Source organism: Mercenaria mercenaria, chromosome 14 (assembly GCF_021730395.1).
Source record: "Mercenaria mercenaria strain notata chromosome 14, MADL_Memer_1, whole genome shotgun sequence".
NCBI classification, from domain to species: Eukaryota; Metazoa; Mollusca; class Bivalvia; order Venerida; family Veneridae; genus Mercenaria; species Mercenaria mercenaria.
In genome coordinates this window covers 59,441,729-59,462,985 of record NC_069374.1, presented here as the reverse complement: position 1 = coordinate 59,462,985, position 21,257 = coordinate 59,441,729, and the positions used below count along the sequence as shown (strand labels likewise).

The following is a 21,257-nucleotide window of genomic DNA, read 5'->3' as shown; positions in this document are numbered from 1 at the left end:
TCTAATGACCATTAACTGTAGCAGTTTCAGAACGATTTGGAATATATTTCAACCAGATTCACTAATTGACAGGGCAGTGAGAACACTGAGATGTGTTCTGAATAGCTGGTAATGATGGATACAACAGAAGTAGAAAAAGAAGTGGAATTCTGGCATCTCCTTATTTAATCCATTGGTAGAGCTTTTTGGCACTGTGTGTTAATGGTGGGATTAGTAACATGGCAAAAATTGGTCAGTGTGGAAGCTGACAAGATGACAGAGATATTAATGATGTCTGCTGAGAGAAGTTTTAGTCAGTGCCACAATAATTTGAATAATAGTACCATAAGAGCAGAATGTAAATTGAAATTGTATGACCTTTGACACTGAAAGGGTCTGAGCGGAAATGATATCCATTGTATCAGGCATGAACAGAAATGTGCAATATTTTTACCCTTAGCATAGATCTACAGTTAAAAAAAGAGAGAACTATGATACATGTCTTTTATACTGCCATGTAACACACATGATTGTGAGTTACCTTATGAAACCAACATTTCCCTTGGACTCTTGATAGGCAGACCTCAGCTTTAATATGGAAGAAATCTCATATCTATAATTGAACTGCGCCATGAGAAAACCAACATAGTGGCTTTGCGATTAGCATGGATCCAGACCAGCCTGCGCATCCGCGCGGATCCATACTGCTCGCTAACGGTTTCTCCTATTGCAATAGGCTTTGAAAGCGAACAGCATGGATCCTGACCAGACTAGGCTGGTCTGGATCCATGCTGGTTGCAAAGCCACTATGTTGGTTTTCTCATGGCGCGGCTCATATTTATTTTGACACTGATTGTCAGAAATCGAAATATTATGAAGACTTAGGTAGGTATGAAAAGTTAAAGTTTGATGATTCTGTTTTATTTCCTGTTAATGATACAGCTGAAATACGGAGTGTGATAATTAATCCTAAGTATTTCTAATTTCTTTAGAAGTGCTCTGATTTTGCATCAGACATAAATTAATTATCTTAATTTGGGGATTCTTTGGCAGACAAAATAATAGAAAGAAAGAGAAATCAATTTACTCTCTCCGGGTAAATGAGTTATTCATGTAACCATATTTCAAAATGACAAAGACGTCCAAGGGTGATAAAAGGCCAACTAAGGGTATGACCTCCGGCCGTTGTAGACGATTATGCCATATTTGACCGATTGTTATGCTTAACAGGAAAAATGGATTCCCATTAAGCTTGTCACAAGGACGCGTAAGGACCGGTATAAGGGGATGACCAACTAGGCTGAAGTGGGGCGTTTTTCCGGTCAAGTAAGGATTTAGTTGTCATCAACTAAATTGATTGATGGGTATTGCTGTATCAATTAACGTATGGATTATTCTTGACGGAATAGAATCTTTGAAGTGACACAAGAAGCTGCCTAAAGTCCCACTCCAGGATCACTAAATAAACTTGCTTATAAAAAGGAAGTAAAGAGCCTTACAGACATTGATGTCGATGAAACTGATGATATTGATGATGATTTCGATGAACAGATTATCACAGTCTTGAAGAAAGAAGATCTTGGAGAGATAGTAGATAATATAATTAATACTGTTGATGCTGCAGCTGATAATATGATGAGAAAAACCTTAGACGTAAGAAAGTTACACGCGTAATATTGATTGAATATTGAATAAAGCTAATGAATCAAAATAAAAAATGCTGATGTTCTCAGGTGTAGGGACTTGGCTGCTGCAGTTCTTGATAAAGATAATGTAGTCCAAGGGAGACAAGAGTCAGGATTTCCTGTCAAGGTCAAGGCATGTAAAATTGAAACTGTGAATTCTAGAACACATCGGTGACAGATACAATGTTTGATAATTGCAGAGAGATCTGTAATAGCAGGGAAAGTTGAGAAAAAGCGTATTTAGTTATTGATGGCTTGCTGGGAGACAGATTGGACTCGTAATTAATAATTATCAATACAATTCCTCGGTTTCAAATAATAGAGCGTATTAGTGTATCAACAGAAAACTAATTCCAGAATGTCAGAAATTTTCATTCCAGTAGATTGGATGTGCAGGAGATAGGCAATAAAAGAAATGGATTGCTTAACTTTACAGCAATTTAATCTATGTAATATGACAGAAAAGGCAATTTCTCAAAGTGGTAGAAAGGGTATAAAATGTACAAATAGATGTACGGCTTACTTATTCCCCATATATTTGTCTACATTACTTGCACGGATATTGCATTATAATCTGAACATAAAATACATCATAGACATGACTTTCCATTTTATGTTGATAATTGCAAATTATAACAAGGTTTTACATAAAATTTGTAGATTCCGGTAAGAAATAAAACTGCTTTATTGCGGAATTTTCCCCATAGCCAATATTTTTCCTATCATGTAAATTGTTATTTTTATCGTAGAATAATTCTGACCAGATTTTTTATTGCTTATGTAGAAATGTCAATTTTCTGGTTTATAGGCATTACATGAAGAAAACTGTAAAAACTGAAATTAGAAAAGAGCAAAAACATATGAGAAAAGCAATTTTCAAAATAATTCCTCTCTCGTGGTAAATGAGAAAACTGATTTGATCATGCAATAATAGGTTAAGTTAAATCTTGCTGAAAATGAAATGTAATTTTGACATTTGCTTGTGCAAAATTGTAAAAATACTAAGAAGAGGTGAAATATAAAATATCTGTATGATAAGTACACTTATAACTGCATTTTGGTAAATTAACCATCATTTGCTTTGTAAAAAATGTTTTATCAAGGAGATCTGTTTAATTTGTGAATAAAAGGAAAGTTTTGGATAATGTCAAAAAAAAAAAAAGAAAAAAAAATTCTGAAGTTGTCATTGATGGAATGGCCCATCATAAATAGTGGCTGCACTTCATTATTAAAATGTCATATAAATTCCAACTTGAAGGCGGAGTCTTTAATGTAAAGTAGATTTTAATTTTCGCATGTCACACCAAGATTTCTTGCTTTTAATTTTTACCCTAATACTTAATGTCTTTGTTAATACAGTATGGTAAAAGTAATGAGAAATGTGCAATTTTACCATAAATCATTTAGAAACCTTGTAATTAAGTGATTTAAACGATTTTTTGTAGTTTACTACAAAATAATCAGATACATATTGAAATATTAGTAATTACGGATTGAATCAGTCCTTTATAATTGATCTGTCAGTAAATATTTTCTGAAGTAAAGGGAACCCTGGGGTGTCTTACTCATAACTATGCATGACTTGAAGTTTGCTGTATGTTGATGATAATTACAGCTATTATATTTTTAACGTCTATTCTGTAAGAGGCAAAAGATACAAAATATGCAGATTTGATAAAATTCTGCTCAGTTTTTCAAAAGACTTACATTGACAATTAATAATCTTGGTTGAATTCGTACAAATTTTTTAAGATAGCTTAAAATTTAATTAACCATTCATTTGTTGTAATAAAGAGATAACAAAATTCATGTCAGAGTGCTAATCTAAAGTATCATTGTAAAAAACATGTCTTCATTAACAGCTGATACAGTCCCATACCCCCCAACTCATGGTCTCCTGACTGCACGGGGAGCTGTTATTATATAGGGAGTAGTTATTGTTTGGCCTCTATAATTATTTGCTGTTTTGCACTGAACATTTCGGAAAATTTCATGTTCATCGCATGACAGTAGATCATTATTTTGGTGACTGACCACGATGATACTAATTTAATTAGTTTGAACGTCTTTCACCTTTCTGTCATCCAGCCTGCAGCAAAATTGCAAAGGCGTGCAAAGTTGTTCTTATTGGGCAGTTGTTAGTTTTATCATGCAAACTTCAGCTTCCATGAAAATTGACTTGCATCGATTAATCTGCCGGAAACTGTCAAACTTTGTAAACTGTGTGCAATTTGCATGTAGTGTAAAATTCTGCCATGGGCAAAATCATTCCCTCAAAGACATTTAGTAAAAAAAATTCTCTTTCCGTTGTTTTCTTCAGCTTGTCCGAAGAATTATTTCAAGTGGCATGCGAGTGATCTGACTTGTCATAGATGCCCAAACAACAGTTTCACAGATTCCGAGAAGTCAGTTGTCTGTACATGCTACAACAGTTACTACAGGGCAGACACAGACAACAAAACGATGCCATGTACTCGTAAGTATCGGTGTTAGTGGCCGGAAGCACTTATATAATGGAGGCCTGAACAGTTTTTCAACCTCTCATGGAGGCCTGAACCACTTATGTAAGCAGGCATGAACTGAACCTCTCATCTGTCGGAGGCCTGAACCACTTGTGTCATTGAGGTCTGAACCACTTGCGTAATGGAGGCCTTAACTGATCCACTCCCTTCATGGAGGCCTGAACCACTCCCATCATGGAGGCCTGAACCACTTACGTAATGGAGGCCTTAACTGAACCACTCCCTTCATGGAGGCTAGAACCACTCCCTTCATGGAGGCCTGAACCACTCGCGTCATTGAGGCCTGAACCACTGATGTATAGCTTATATAAGTGTTGGTTACTGTTTCCCTGTATGGCAAACTGTAAATTAGTCTTAGATCTGTTAAAAGATGTTACCGGTAATTAACCCTTAGCCTGCTGGCAGCAACTGATTCTGCCGTGCAGTCTGATCATGGTCTGCACTGTTCGCTATTCAGTCAGTAAATTTTCAGTGAACACCCCTTCGGATATTAAATGGCATTGCCCAAATTGAATGATGGACCAGTCTATTTTAGAATTTTAGCAGGCTAAGGGTTAATATATTTTACTTAACGTATTATTTTGAAAGTGAAGTTGCTTTTACAGCTTGACTTTTTGAGAATAGGTAGAGCTATTCTACTCACTGGGGCATCAATGTCTCATCTTGGTAAAAATGCTGTATGCAAGGCCTTTTCTCAGTTGACTCATACCGTTAGTTTTTTGGTATTTTACGGGGCATTTTGGTCAAAATTTGGAAAAAAATTCAACTATCCATTACATATTAATAACACCAGCCTCAGACATGCCCATTTGTTTAGGATGTACATTTAAAATGATCTTTGTTATCAATTTTGCTTTACCTTATGCAGAGAAAGACACTGTTTTAATTCTAGTCTCAAATTTGGGAAAAATTGAGACTGTCTTATCACCAAACCCCAATTGCGAACATTTTCACCACCAATTAACTCCCTTTACTGAAACCTATTGGTATTACTTAAAAGGTTATATTTGACAACACTGAGTCTCTCTGTTTAAACTGTCAGCCTATAGGCATTCATACAACATTAAACATAATTTTGTACAATTTTATGTCAATAATGCAATTGAAATAATTTCTATAAAAATTGATTTAGCAATAGTTTGAAAGAAAATATCAAAGGCTTGCACTTTGAAAGCAGAAGTGGGCTTAATTGTAGCAGACAATTTGTACTCTTGTGTGAACAGTTTTGGGTTTTTAAGTGTTCAGTTCAATGCAAAGTATCATGGGAACTGTCACATTGTATAGAAAATGGAGAATAAAAATCCAGCATCATTTTTACCTGTCAAAATTTTTCTGATCAAAATGTAAAGAAAGTAAATTGTGCATTTGTAAGCATTGGTTGTTGCCTGTCATATCTCCTGTAATTGTGATGTAAAAACTGACAGCCGATTATAAAATCTGTTTGTAAAAAGGATCCTTTATTTAATTGTATGTATTGAAGAGGTTCAAAGAAAAAATGACAGCCACTGTAATCAAGCCTTTGTTGTTGGAAAATACAGGCCTTTTTTTTTTCAACTACTGTAATGTTGTTTTTATGTGTATGAATAAAACACAAACCTCCCCCATCATTCAGTTCAGGCTTTTTATTGAAAGAAAAAAAAACAGGTTTGGTAAAATTGGTTATAAAAAAAAATTATTTCTTGAAAACATTAATGGTTTTTTTTTTACATTTCTTTTTATCATGAAACAAAGGTACAGACTGTTCACATTTTTTTCTTGTAGTCACATGTTACTTTTATACCATAAAATCAGATCGTTCTCACAAGGCTGAAATTGCACTATATAAAAATTAGAATTAGCGGGCTAAGTAGAATATTTATGAATTGTTTGGCCAATTTGTGAAATATCTTGAACAGTTTTTAACAAAATCATCACATTCACTGTTAATTTTGTCAGTTACTGAATATTAGCAAAATAATATCCCTTGCAAAAATTTCCATTTTATATTAACCCTTACCATGCTGGACACGATTAATTCTGCCTTTGCAACCAGTGTAGATCATGATCAGTGGATGTACAGTCTGATCAAGATCTGCACTGTTCGCCATTCAGTCATTATTGTTTTGGTAAGCACGCCTTAACAGTTAATGGTACTGTCCAAATTGAAAGGTGGACAGGTCAATTATAGAAATTTAGCAGGGTAAGAGTGAAGTTTTGAAGTCAGTTATATTTTAGCGAAAGAATTGAGTCAGTTCTACTGGGCGACTTTTGCTATTGTGTTTTAAATAAATCAGCTCGTGTCCAAACTTGCTCATTTAAAACAGGAGCTGGGAGACATTAACTGTAAAGTTAATTAAAGAAAAAGTAGCACTGGTGCTCTTTGAAGTTGAAGTTAATCATGTAAAATACTTCCAACAAAGAGCAATAAAAAGGATGTTCGTTCACCAGTTAGATATTTCAATCTATATTATATCTAGTGTGCCAGAAAATTAAAAGCTTTTCTCATGTAAAAATGGCAGTAATTTTTATTACTTTACAATTGCATATGTTTTTTTTTGATGTGATAATTTATTACTGCGAGAAGGTACATTTAAGGGTGTAAATGGGGCTAAAAGGGGGCGGGTTGAAAGGCGGATCTCACAGCATATTTCGTCACAGCTGGAGGCCGTTATTTTATGGTGAATGAAAAACTGAGTTCAGTATATCAAAATATGAATACAGCTGTTAGCACTAAAAATCTTTCAGTCGAAACACATAAATAGGAAAAAATGTAACCTTGTATGATAAGACAAAGCCAATTTATGTGAGGTCATTTTATTTACATAAGTAAAACATGGATAGCACACAAAAGAATAAAAGCTTTCTGTTCGTGTTGTATGGCAAGTGTTGCATTAAAAAAGCTAAGGGTAATTTAATTTGCTGTTCGGTGTAATATCTTAAAAGTTAGAAAAATTTGATATTTCATGCTAATTCTCATTACGATCTTATTATTTGTCAGATGTAATTGAGTATACACCCAAAATTATAAGCACACTTATTCATTCTTTGTAATTTGGCCTCAATTTTTTGTCAACGTTGGTAGCAAGCGTAACGTTTCACTTTAATTATCGCCAGAGTAATTGCTATAAATTGCTGTTCTTTGTAAGACAGTATTATGTACTTTGACAACAAGAGTAAAATATCAAGATTTTATCGGATACAAGACGGGTTTCCCTTTTGTCCGGAGAGAGTATAAATCGTCAAATCCACGATAAAATATTTTACGAAGCAAGTAATTTGAATGAAGAATCCATGACTTTCTAAGGGTGGCCTTGTTTAATCATAGCGATAGCAAATTTTTGTTCACTCTGCTGTATAGCGGTGGAGATTATATAAAATAGTCGTAAATCAAATTTGTCGAAATAATTTTTAGGCCCGATAAAGATAATGTATGCAGAAAAGAGTAAAAAATGAATAATTGGGAGTCTTAGTGATACAAATCTTTATGTTCTTTTATCCTTTAAGACTAATGTTTATAATATGCTTATTTCTAACTAGATAGGTATCTAATGGGCAGGATTACTCGCTTAGCAGTACGAATTTACGGAATAAATTAATATTTTCTGCATTTAATGATAAAGCGTTTTATTCTTGTAAGATGTAAACTACATAATATGTTGGTAATAAATGAAGCTGTGAATGCATAATGGGTAACAGTAGATGAAAATATGCTAGAAATATGTGATATATTCACATTTTATCACTGCCGACTAATTTTCTGAGAAATGTATAATTAGCATTGCTCCATTACTTGCATAATCTAGTTATAAGGAAAGTACTCAGTTATCACTTTAAGTGATATTATATGACACGCTGTACCTGTAATAAGAATACATGCTGTTACTCTATTAACATTTTGGTTGACGCTTAAATATGTATTTGCACCCTTTTACCAAAAGAGTAAAAAGTTTTGGAGATAAGAAATTAAAAAAATATGCCTGTATGCACATATGTTTTACAGTGTATTCATTTATGAATAGAACACGTCTTTTACTAAATTCTAACCTTTTAAAGTAACTAAATTTCTATAATGAACTTGTCCATCTTTCAATTTGGGCCGTACCTTTAACTGTTAAATGGGGTGCTTACCAAATAGATACTGACTACATGTCGAACAGTGCAGGTCATCTACATTGGGCGCAAAATCAGAATCAGTCGTGTTCAGCATGATAAGTGCTATAGTAAGGATAAGTAGAATTCTTCACGTGAGGAAGCCATCCAGCTGGCTTACGGAAGGTCGGTGGTTCTACCCAGGTGCCCGCTCGTGATGAAATAGTGCACGGAGGGGCACCTGGGGTCTTCCTCCACCATTAAAGCTGGAAAGTCGCCATATGACCTAAAATTGTGTCGGTGCGACGTTAAACCCAACAAAAATTAAAAAAAAATTAAAATAGTAAGGATAAAATTTTAGTCTACCCATTTGGCTGTTTTCTACATGGCTTGTCTTCTTAAATATTCACAAGACATGGAAAGGACTCAGAAGGGTGTGTGGGTGTGGGTGTCCATGGCTGGGGGCCAGGGGATTTTGGGGGCAAATATTAGTTCTAAGTTACAGCTTGCACAGCTCTTTGAGAAGGTTACTGTCTGACAGTGGTTTCTTACATAAATGTTTGTAAACAAGATTTCCTTTTAGTACTTAAGTTTCGGATTAAGTATGGATTCAAGAACTGTGTGTGCATGAAAATCTTAGTAAATATTTAATTTGTTTTTTCATGACCTTAAGATAATAAACTTAGTAACTTGAAATTAATTAAGAGCAGATGCATGAAATTGTCCCCATGAGGCAGATATTAATTGGGAAATAATATTCGTTTTTCTAAACAGAATTTGAATATTTTATGAAGTCATTGTAGCTTGTTGAAATTATAGGTGAAAAGTAATTAGAGACGTCAACAGGTTTTATTGTTCTTTATTGGATGTGTGCTTGAAATAATTAAACATTTACAGACTTTTACATGCTGAATGTGAGATTAATTTAAGATATAAACGTGCCATAGAGCTGATGTTGAATTTTACCCAGACTTTTCTTACTACCGTATAGCGGGTTATTTCTACGGGGGGAATATTTCTGCGTTTCTGCGGTCTCTCGGTAAAATCGCAAAAATATTTCCAGCAGAATATTCATCCAGCAAAAATTTAAAACGCAAAAAAAACTGCATTTTCCCCAACGTTGTTTCATGTTATGTTTCCCTAGGTAATCCGAAGTAATTATTGGAAATTACCGTCACAATCTGACAATTACCGATAATTGTATAATTAGGTGTGATGGTCAATCAAAGCCCTAACTGTTAATACCTCAGAAAACATTTTTCTTCTGTGAATGAAATAATTGAGTGAATTTCAGTTGTGTTATTCTTATTAAACCCTTGTAATAAATATCTTCCGAACTATACTTTAATAACCTTTATATAAGTATAACCGTTATGCCGATATACCGTAGCTTGTAGTTGTGCATGTGCAATTGTTGTTGTACTCATATTTTTTCAATTCACATGTTATTGTATCCTACAATGTTTTCATTAAATGCAAAGTTATTTTACAACAGTTACCGGTAATTTAGTTTGTTGTTTTCATACGCTATCATTCTCACAACGCCCGATCATGCGAGGAACTACCTCCTCTTTGGCATCATAAACGCAGAAATTTCTCTTCCTTTTATGTGAAAACGCAGAAATTAAACACGCAGAAATTTGTTTCACAATTTTTGGGGCCAAAACGCAGAATATTTTGACCGCAGAAATAACCCGCTATACGGTATGTCCCCACTCACCCCAAACTTCCATAAAAAAGGGCAAGACACATAATATATATAAAACAAGAAGAAAAAAAAAAAAACTCATTTGCAGCATTTTTTTCTTCTACAAGGGAAGTAACTGTTGCATAAATACCAAAGGGAAGTAACACTGTTGAAAAATGTCAAAGGGAAATAACTTCTGTAAAATTGCAAATTCAATCTTTTTAATTGTATTAGCAGACATTATAAGTAGTTGAATTCTACGTACTGAAAATAGATTTTAATACCGTGAGGATTAATTTAGTTAATTCAGCATTTTTGTTTCTTAGACAAGATAATATTTCATTTTTTCTATAATATCAGACATTGCATACTATTATAAATCAAAGGTAGTCTGCTTAAAATGGCCAGAAGATTAGAAAATATAATTAAAATGGATATTCAAATTCCAAAGATTTGTCTAAATTCCAAAGATTTGTCTGAAATATCTCTGAATGATATCTATTTTCAAATAAAGTGACATTTAGCAAACAATAGCTGAAACTAAGTGATAATTAATACTCTCTGAATAATGTCAAATATCATGAAGAAAAAGACAATAACTTGTCTGGATCATGGTAGATAGAAATATTTTTCTTTTATATAGGGCCATTATGAAATGATTTTCATATAAATACCTTTCTGCATGCTGCTATTAAAGTAAAATTATTGGTCTGTATTTACTTTTACGCATCTTTATTAAAAATCCTTTCTGTTATAAATCAGTTGGAGATAAGTTGGAATGCCTGTATTGCAGTGCTTAGCCTGGCAAGTTATTCTGCCTTTGCTACTAGTGCAGTGCAGACCAAGATCAGCTTGCACGGACCTGCAGGCTGATCATGGTCTGCACTGTTTGCTGTTCAGTCAATGAATTTTCAGCGAACACCCCTTTGAATAATCAATGGCACTTCCCAAGTTGAAGGACAGACCAGTCCAATTTATAAGTTTAGCCAGCTAAAGGTTAGGCAGATACTTCTCCTGTACCTCAATATAATACAGAAATAACCAACTTCAATTTCTCTTAAAATTTTCATATGCATGTCATTTTTCTTAAATCATCCAGAAGTACTGGAATCACTGCCGAGTCTCATTTACAGGGGACTTTATACAACTTTAACTCACATGTTGAACAATGATAGAAACACAACATGGGCCTCTATATGGTTTCTCTCCGAGTTAATCTGTTATTATTTCTTCTCTTCTGAAGTATCGGTACTTCAAATCTAAGATGATAATAAGCTTTCAAGGAAACATCGGTATATAATTATTTCACAAACAAAATTTTAGTAGCCATCTTTCATACTAGAAGTATGACAAAATTCATTTAACACTTTATTTACAGTACTTTGAATTGCCAAAAACCTTTTATGTAAAATTCATCATTTCAATCATTCATTCTTATTAAGAAAATGCATTTAGAAAAATATGGTTAACGGTTATGACAAGAATTAGTGGTCTATTCATAGAATTAATATCGTGGTGCGGAACGTTTTAGTTTTGTATGCTTTCGTGAAATAAAAACTTAATTATGAAGTGTGCACTTTGGCTTGTATATATTTGGCATATAAATTGGTGTAATTAAGTTATCAAAATAAATTGATGTTATGAAACGACTTTTATAACTTTATCTTCATTCAGATCGCCATTTTTTGTTTCGATATTAAAATGATAAAGCATGTTTACGAGCGACGGCGATTATGAATAACCGTCAGACTTGGGTGTTTGTTGCAAACATTATTACAGTAAATTATATCTTTTTTTTTTCAAGATGAAAGATATCAAAATGAGAATGCAGGTACTTCGTACAAATTTAAAATGTTGAATAATTTAGTTGATGTAAAAAAAAAAATGAAGTTGTGTAAAAAAGGTGTTATTGTAGTTGGTCTATGTGGCAGAAAATTGGGTAATAAAATTTTTAAAAGTTGCAATTCCAGATGGGGGCTGTTTAAAAAAATATTATAATATTTGTAATAAAGTGAAGGAATAACTTAATGATTACAGATCTAAAATAACATTTACTATTTTATGATCTGTTTACAAAGGAAATATACAGTCGTCATAAAGATATTTTACAATTTGAACATACATTGAAATTGCTCCTTTACGTTTTATGTTAGTTTAATGTCACTAATATGTGAAATCTACATTTGTCAATGTAAAAAGTGCAGCTATTAAGTAAATAATTTGTTTTGCACACTAATATCATGTGCTTAAAACTTAATGGTTGTCAGTTTTATGATTTAAAAAGAAAAAAAAAAACATGCGAAGAGAGTTGAAACAGCTTACTTCCCTGCCCCATTTTGACAGATGGTTTCAAGTAGAAATGTCTTTCAAAAGTGTTTTTGAAATTTTTTTTTTTCTGGTATCATTAGAAATAATTCAACCTTTAGACTGCTTATGGCAAGTGATTCTGCCTTTTGCGACCAGTGCAGACCAAGATCATCCATGCAGACTGATCATGGTTTGCACTGTTCGCTATTCAGTCAGTATAAATTTTCAGTGAACACCCCTTTGAATAATACTGCCCAAATTAAATGATGGACCACTCCATTTTAAAAGTATAGTAGGGTAATGGTTAATTAGATAATTCGCATTTCTTGATCAATGAAAATCCGTCGATTCATATCCAAACGAAATAGCTGTTTTGGGCAAAAAACACAACATTTTATACCCACAAATTATATCTTTACAGTATACTTCTCCACACTGCTAAAAACTTTTCAGTTACAAGTGTAGAAGTTGTTATTGCGAAACTAAGAAATTTTTGTGTAACTGAAGTACTAGTGATGGTTCATATATATAACAATTTATTTAAGATAGATTTAAATTCAAGATATTTTTTCTTTTAGGACCCCCTTCAGCACCTCGAGATATTATGGTTGTTGTTGTCAAGGATACAATGGTACAGTTGTCATGGAAACCACCAGAACATGATGGTGGAAGGACAGACGTTCGGTACAAAATTGAGTGTCCAAATTGTGAGGACAATGTTATGTACAGTCCCCGACCTTCAGGCTTCAATGGTACTAGGTAAGTAACATTTAAATAACCTTATAAATTACCCAGACTTGGCAGTAACATGAAGACTTTTTATATTAAACATAACTGTGAAATCATCAATATTTGTGGGGGGCTAGTTTTCGTGTATTTCGTTTTTGGGTCAATCCATGAAATTTAATCCCAACGAACAAGTAAAGTTTTCATTCATTTTATGTTCAAAAGTTGAAATCCACGAATTCATATCCCCACGAAATTGCCGTTTTGACCAAAACCATGAAATTTCATGCCCACGAAATTAAATGATTTTACAGTATGTGCTGTGTCATAGCAGATGGAACCATTTGATGAAAGTTTCCAAATGGGTTTTAAAGATTCGTGAATATAATCATTTTTACTACAAAAAGGAACAACATGTATAATTTTTGGATACTTAGGATTTTTTATCCTGCAGATTTTTAGTTACATTAAATTTTATGTGCTAAAATATCATTTCTTCCAGAAAGTACAAGACTAAGATGTCCTTTTCACGTTATGAGGACTGAGCGCGAAACTATTGTATCTTGTTCTAAATTTTTATTCAGTTACAATAGTTTTGCGCTCAGCCCATGCATGACAATTTATGCCTCTTCAAAAATTCACTTGAACTTTAGCCTGCTTTTGGCATTGTGATTTTGTCTTTGCAACCAGCATGACCAGTGCAGACCAAGATCAGCCTGCATGGATCTTTTTCTGCACTGATAGAAATTTAGCAGGTTAAAGTTAAGTAAAGCAATATCTTGACTTAAACCTAGGATGTAGACTTAGGATAATTCTGTGTTGTAGTATGTATCTGCTCTCGTGCTGGCTAAAAAACTGCTAACGTAAAATTGAATAATTGTTTCAGCTACACTGTGCATATCCTGAACTAATGAAATATTGAAGGCTTGTGTGATGTTGATTCTTTTTAAGCGTTAGCTTGATGCTTTTATATTGTTGTCAGAACTTCGCAGCAATTCGAATTATGTGTTTTCACTTTGAAGTATGCAGGTTTTTATGCCATTCTTATTGCGTTGTTAATTGTGAGCGTTCTTTGATGTGCGGATTTGTGTGTTATTTTCACGAGACAATTTGAGCAATGCAGCACACTTAAAATGAATTGATTCTGCTGCTTAATGCTAAAAAAATGTGTGATCAATAGGGTTCCTGCAGCTTATTGCTGGTTCGCACAGGAACCAAGGGTCTTAGAATAGATTTTATAGGTCTGCACTCTTTCACAGGGTCTGCAACTTTGACATTAGGCTACACCACTCTGAACTAAGTTTTATTGTGTTGTACCCAGATTTTGGGCATTATGTGGCCTAATTTTAAGCCCTGGAATTGTCATTGGTTTGCTGCCAGGTTAACACTGCATGTAGTTATTGTGTTACTTCATCCATAATGTATTAAATTTTGAGATTTTAAAAAAAAATCAAGTCTGTTGTGACTGAAAATAGATTTTCTTCTACTACATGTGGAACAGCATTTTGTCCAATGTTTAAGATATTGTCTGATCGTAATACTGTAGTTAACAGAACCTGTAATAAAGATTGTTTGTGTTTTAAGCAGCATATAATAGCAGACTTGGTTACATTGAGACTGTTTCGTGTGAGGTAATCATAAATGAATTTTAATTGAACTAGGATACATTGACCTTGCTGCAGTCACAAAGTTCACTGAGATGTAAAAAAATGATTTCATATTAAGGATCTGTATAAATGTTTCTACTTTCAGTATTGAGCTGACCAGTCTACGTCCTAGCACAAGATATACGGTGAAGATTTATGCAGAAAATGGCGTCAGCTCAATGACAAACACTAAGAGTTTTGCTTCATTTGAATTTGTCACCAAGAGGTCTATAGCTGAAATACGAAACGTCCGATTGGTTGAATTTGGTGAAACTTACATCACCTTGACTTGGCAGGTATGTATGGTACATTGTTGGTGTGAAGTCATGAGTGGGATCACTGGGTAGGTTGTGAGTGGGACCACTGGGTATTACCACAATATAACTGTTTAGCTGAAATGTTGATGAAAAATTGACATTAAAAGGGATTGGACTTTTATATATTTCATTTCTTGATTTTAGGGATGGCTATGTGCCTCTCTTTTCATATGTTTATATAAAAACAGTATCTCTAAACCAATGATTATGAAGTTTAATGCTTAATTTTACAGGTTATTGTTGACCCACAAAGGACAGTGTTGGGCTACTTAGTCCAACACAGAATCAAGAACGGAGTTTCAGGGTTCAAGGAAAATAAAACAACTACTGACAGTATCACATTGAAGCACCTCATCAAAAATACAGAATATGAAATAAGGGTAGGTAATTCAAATTTTATAAAAGCTGCAAAAAAAAAAAAAATGCTGGAGTGTGTGATGAAATTGTGAGGTGTGTGTTCCTCATGGTGATTTGAGGGAACTATTGACGTTCATCACCTATCTTACTACACTAGCAGTAGTTGCAAGTGTGATCTGAGATGTGAAATTTTACTGAAATAACTTTTTTAAAAAGAAAAGATTTTATTAAATTTTGTGCAAAAATTTCAAACATTTTTCTTGGAAAAGTAGAAATCTAATGTTATTCCCAATATACAAGAAACTTTTGATGGGTTTTGCAGACTGACATTTTATCAAGACTTAGAACGGGAATTGTTTGCTGTTAAACAATGTTGCTTCAATAAATCATGAAGAATGAACTCGCAGAACTGCAAAAAAAGTCTGGTACAATACTGTTTTATGGCTGAACAAAGGGCGAAATAAAAGTAAAAAGTACAGAGCTTGTCACACGGAATTCAAACAGCATTGGTCAGAATGATTTAATCATGAAGCTTGCGTTTCTCATTGAATTCTCATTTTCTAGTGTCGAATCACTGGTGCAGAAGCTCTTTTATCCATACATCAAACACGTAGACCACGTGCTACCACACAAATCCCTTTGATCTGTTCTTTTCTGATTTCCCCGTACAGAAATTATTAGCGGTTTAAGTATTGATAAAGTTTTTTTTGCAATAGACATGTAAATAGGTGCTTCGAGGCGGCAAATTGTCGTAAGAGTGGTTCAACATGTTTAACGCAATGATGGAATTTCAATATCACCTAATAGGTCAGGATGTAGATGGGTGACTTTCTTTTAAATCGCACAAGAAGAATTTGTGCATGATTAAACGGTAGATTTTGCCTTCTCACCATATTGCTCTAATTTGAATTTAATAAATTGGCTGCATAGTGAAAAAATATTTAAAAACTATTATGGATGGTGAATTTTTGTTAAAAATTGATTTGAAAAGTTTCAAGTAAGGTTATTAATTTTGGATATGCCTACAAGTCAGACATCAGTATTACATTGATTTTGCATTTCAAAATGCTTGGCCGGTTTTAAAAGTTGAAGTTTTTAAAATTGCTTAATTGTTCAGATTTGCTTTTAAAGCGTCGCCAGAAATATATAAAAAATCTGTATGACTTCAATTTTATGTTTATTGCTGTACATTGTTGTTTAAGAGTCATATAAGTTTGCTCTTTAAAAACCTGTAAGAATTTAAATAGGGTTATTTCAGATTTTTATGGATTCATCGAGTTTTGAAGTACAATTTGACTCGGTATGGAGTTAATGTTTTAGTAGGGAATATTTGGTAGTAATTTGAAGCAAATCTCTTTTATGAATTTTGAAAAATAATGAACAAAATATTGGCAAAGAGTGAAAAAAGCAGTCATTAAATTTACTCTAATCAAATAGGGGATACACAAAATAAGTTGTGTGTATATATTCTAGGACAAGTCTCAGAGGGGTAATAGCCGGCTTTATACTGAAGTTCCATCTGTTAAGGTTATTTGAGCCGTGCCATGAGAAAATCAACATAGTGGGTTTGCGACCAGCATGGATCCAGACCAGCCTGCGCATCCGCGCAGTCTGGTCAGGATCCATGCTGTTCGCTTTTAAAGCCTACTGGAATTGGAGAAACTGTTAGCGAACAGCATGGATCCTGACCAGACTGCGCGGATGCGCAGGCTGGTCTGGATCCATGCTGGTCGCACACCCACTATGTTGGTTTTCTCATGGCACGGCTCATTTGAATTTTTTGTGGCCATGTCAGTGAGGGAAATTTAGGAGGCAATCTAACTTGATTAAATTTTAGATTAAACAGATTTTTTACGAATTTCCTCTCAATTTGGTGCCTTCGTTCCATGTAATTACAAATCATAAAGAGGTTTCTTCAGATTTGAATTTTTTTTGTGACACTCTGCTTGTCATTTTGTATTTGTTATTTTACGAAGATTTCAAATTTGCCGATTTAAAGAAATTGTTTAGATTTGAGAACATTTGTCTCGTAAAATGCTGTCTGAGCTGCCACCAGAAATCTTAATTATAAAGCAAATGTTGTCTAACATGGTTTTCATCTAAAATGGCAAAATGTGTGCTCAACTTTGCATCTTGTCGGTTTAAAATTAATAGGGGTATTTTGTATCAAATACTGTTTAGTAAAACATTCTTCTGTTGAGCTGGGGTAATATTATTCCCTTTCATCCACACAATATTGTGTCAATGAATTTAAGACCCCAGCTCCCAAATGTTGTCCACACACTACATAAGCTCATTCCATTAAAAAAAAAATCAATTCTTGATGTTGTTAGGCAAGATTGTTGAAGACATTGGAATTCAAGAGGAAAACTTTCAGGGGAAACTGTGTCCAAAGAATGGACTTATTTCCCTTTTGACTTAAACTAACCTAATTATTAATCCTGGTTGCCTGGCTGTTCATATTCTCCTTGTAAATTTCTTCTCCATCGGGGATTTATCATATTTTGAGCATAAATTGTTAATGTAATTCGCAGTGTGTTCTGCATATTACATGACTGCTTCTTTTCAGTGTTGTGCATAGCCTCAAGTTCATAAATTGTAAAGATTTGTATAAAAAACACTTCAGTTTTTCTGCGTGTTTCCAAAAAATCATGATAGATTATGATATAAACCGTCATAGATGTAACCAAGATCTATCGTGAATAATTGATGAGCGTAATTTAATATTCGGTCTTCAGGATCCTCTCCATATGATTGAGACGATAAATTCAATTAGGTCGCGTAAAAATGTAGGAAATATGGAAATATACAGAAAATAGAAAATTAGAGTCTTTCACATACTCCATTACGGAAAATGCGATCTCAATAAATTCTTATGAAATAACAATAAAAGTAACGTACAGTTGATCGAATGGCTCTATATTGGAGGTTCCTTAATTGATTTGATTAGGGAAAACATTGTAAGGAAGAGAAACTTCAGCATATGTTCTTGTACTCGCAGATAGCGACGGGAAAAATATTGCTACTTTATTAAGACGGTTTGATTAAATTATTGGGTTAGGAGGGAAACCCTGTAGTTATAAGCTGATGTGGAAATATAATGGTATGTACATATACGGAAAATATACATAAGTGGTTTCATTGATTGGGACATCCATCTTGGTGAAAATGTATGACTTCTTTAATCAGCATGGAAGCATTGCCTGTTTCAAGGCCTGTAATTTTATTTTGCTGATTCATCTCATGCAAGTACAATGTAATATCATTATTCATGGGGACTTGTTTTTTGTGGGTTTTATTAACTAAAAAACTAAAATTTGTCATTGGATAAATATTCTTTAATCCTCTATATACATTCAAACCTGTATGAAGCAGCCTTCCAAGGGAGCAACAAAATATGGGTGCTTGTGGCAGGTGGTTGCTTAAGACAAGTTGAAGTTAGAACAGAATGTCACTTTGGGAAATTAGTTGCCTGTCTGCTTACGTGGTTGCCTACTACAGCTGGCTGTTAAGGCAGATTCAACTGTAGTGATTTATATATTTGTGTAACTGTTTGTGTAACTGTAAAACATTCGTGCAATTTTGATCATTTTTGTGACTTTTGTGTAATTCAGATTAAAGGGGAGACAGAGGAAGGTTGGGGCGAGTTCAGTGATATGTTTGCCGCTACAACAAGGACACAATATGGTAAATATACAAAGCTAGGGAAAAGATTACAAACATTTTGATATGATTGATAATGCAGAGGTGTATCTGTATTTGAGCCGTGCCATGAGAAAACCAACATAGTGGGTTTGTGACCAGCATGGATCCAGAACAGCCTGCGCATCCATGCAGTCTGGTCAGGATCCATGCTGTTCGCTAACAGTTTCTCAAATTGCAATAGACTTTGAAAGCGAACAGCATGGAGCCTGACCAGACTGCACGGATGAGCAGGCTGGTCTGGATCCATGCTGGTCGCAAACCCACTATATTGGTTTTCCTATGGCATGGCTCACCTGTTGATTGAGTGTAGTTGTTGGGAGAATGATTGAAATAGGGGTCTTAAGATACATACTTCGGTTCTTTGTCAAAATGTGTGTATATTGTCAATTACTTCTAAGAAATTCATATTGCTTTGAAAAAGAAAACCACTGGTACATTGCAGTAAACAATATTTTTAGCTTTAAGACTTTTTAAACTGTCACAGGTGCATGATTACACAGTCAGTGCGTAGCATATATATCAAAAAATTGACAAAATATATATATTGTGGGCACTGACTGTGAAATTATATGTACCTGTGAGAGTTAAAAAAAAAGAACAATATCGAACAGTCAGACAAACTACATCTGCAGAGTGTTTCTGTCCTCTTAGAATTATAAAGATATGATACTTTAAATAATATATCATATTATGTCACAGCTTTTAAAGCTCATCATTTAAATGTGCAATGTTTTTTTTTCTTTCTTCTTGTTTTTATCATAGAAAATGTAACACAAACTAATGACAGTAAGTATTAAAGTAGACAGTCACTTTTATTACATTATTCTTCTTGTATAATTTCTCACTGAAATTCGTTCCCTACCCCCTGCCTGACTTAATACTACAGAATGTAAAATAATAGTCTGAAAATTCAACAACGATACGGAATATATATGTATTATATATATATAATTTCATTAGTAATATGTAGTTTAGGGAATTACATTTAAGACAAAATGGAAGTATTAACATTGGCTTGCTAACTTCTAACTTAATCTTCAAAAAATTTCAGTATTCAGATTTAAAAAAGGAGCAAATTGTCAATCTTAATATGAAGTTTAATGTATTTCTTGGAATTGTTCTTTAATGGTAGATAATAAAGATACTGCACAGACAGACAGTTAGAACTTGTGTGCACAAATTCCCCTGGAATGGGCTTTTACTTCAAGATTACTGAAGTCATTTCTCTAAATGTCTGTGAAGTTAACATTGATTATTTTTATTAGCTCACCTGAGCAATGCTCAGGTGAGTTTTTCTGATCGCTCGATGTCCGGCGTCTGTCGTCTGTCTGTCGTCTGTCGTCTGTCTGTCGTCTGTCTGTCAACATTTAGCTTGTGTATGCGATAGAGGCTGTATTTTTCAACTGATCTTCATGAAACTTGGTCAGAATAAATACCTTGATGAAATCTAGGCCGAGTTCGAAAATGAGTCATCTGGGGTCAAAAACTAGGTCACTAGGTCAAATCAAAGAAAAACCTTGTGTATGCGATAGAGGCTGTATTTTTCAATTGATCTTCATGAATTTTGGTCAGAATGATAACCTTGATGAAATCTAGGCCGAGTTCGAAAATGGGTCATCTCGGGTCAAAAACTAGGTCACTAGGTCAAATCAAAGAAAAACCTTGTGTATGCGATAGAGGCTGTATTTTTCAACTGATCTTCATGAATATTGGTCAGAATGATTGCCTTGATGAAATCTAGGCCGAGTTCGAAAATGGGTTATCTCGGGTCAAAAACTAGGTCACTAGGTCAAATCAAAGAAAAACCTTGTGTATGCGATAGAGGCTGTATTTTTCAATTATTCTTCATGAATATTGGTCAGAATGATAATCTTGATGAAATCTAGGCCGAGTTTGAAAATGGGTCATCTCGGTTTAAAAACTAGGTCACTAGGTCAAATCAAGGAAAAACCTTGTGTATGCGATAGAGGCTGTACTTTTCAATTGATCTTCATGAATATTGGTCAGAATGATTGCCTTGATGAAATCTAGGCCGAGTTCGAAAATGGGTCATCTCGGGTCAAAAACTAGGTCACTAGGTCAAATCAAAGAAAACCCTTGTGTATGCGATAGAGGCGGTATTTTTCAATTGATCTTCATGAATTTTGGTCAGAATGATTACCTTGATGAAATCTAGGCCGAGTTCGAAAATGGGTCATCTCGGGTCAAAAACTAGGTCACTAGGTCAAATCAAGGAAAAACCTTGTGTATGCGATAGA

At 34.0% G+C, this 21,257-nt stretch overlaps 1 protein-coding gene across 4 annotated transcripts in view; it reads left to right on the top strand.

Moving 5' to 3' along the window:
- LOC123527859 (ephrin type-B receptor 1-B-like) overlaps window positions 1-21,257 on the top strand; it is a 111,838-nt gene that overhangs the window by 66,044 nt on the left and 24,537 nt on the right. For 3 of the 4 annotated variants that reach the window (XM_053523621.1, XM_053523620.1, XM_053523622.1), the window contains exons 4-9: window positions 3,985-4,140; window positions 12,827-13,007; window positions 14,727-14,916; window positions 15,171-15,317; window positions 18,909-18,981; window positions 19,762-19,785. In XM_053523621.1, the coding sequence (XP_053379596.1) occupies window positions 3,985-4,140; window positions 12,827-13,007; window positions 14,727-14,916; window positions 15,171-15,317; window positions 18,909-18,981; window positions 19,762-19,785 (771 nt within the window). The remainder of the gene's footprint in view (window positions 1-3,984; window positions 4,141-12,826; window positions 13,008-14,726; window positions 14,917-15,170; window positions 15,318-18,908; window positions 18,982-19,761; window positions 19,786-21,257) is intronic. The other variant, XM_045307556.2, reaches the window with a different exon arrangement.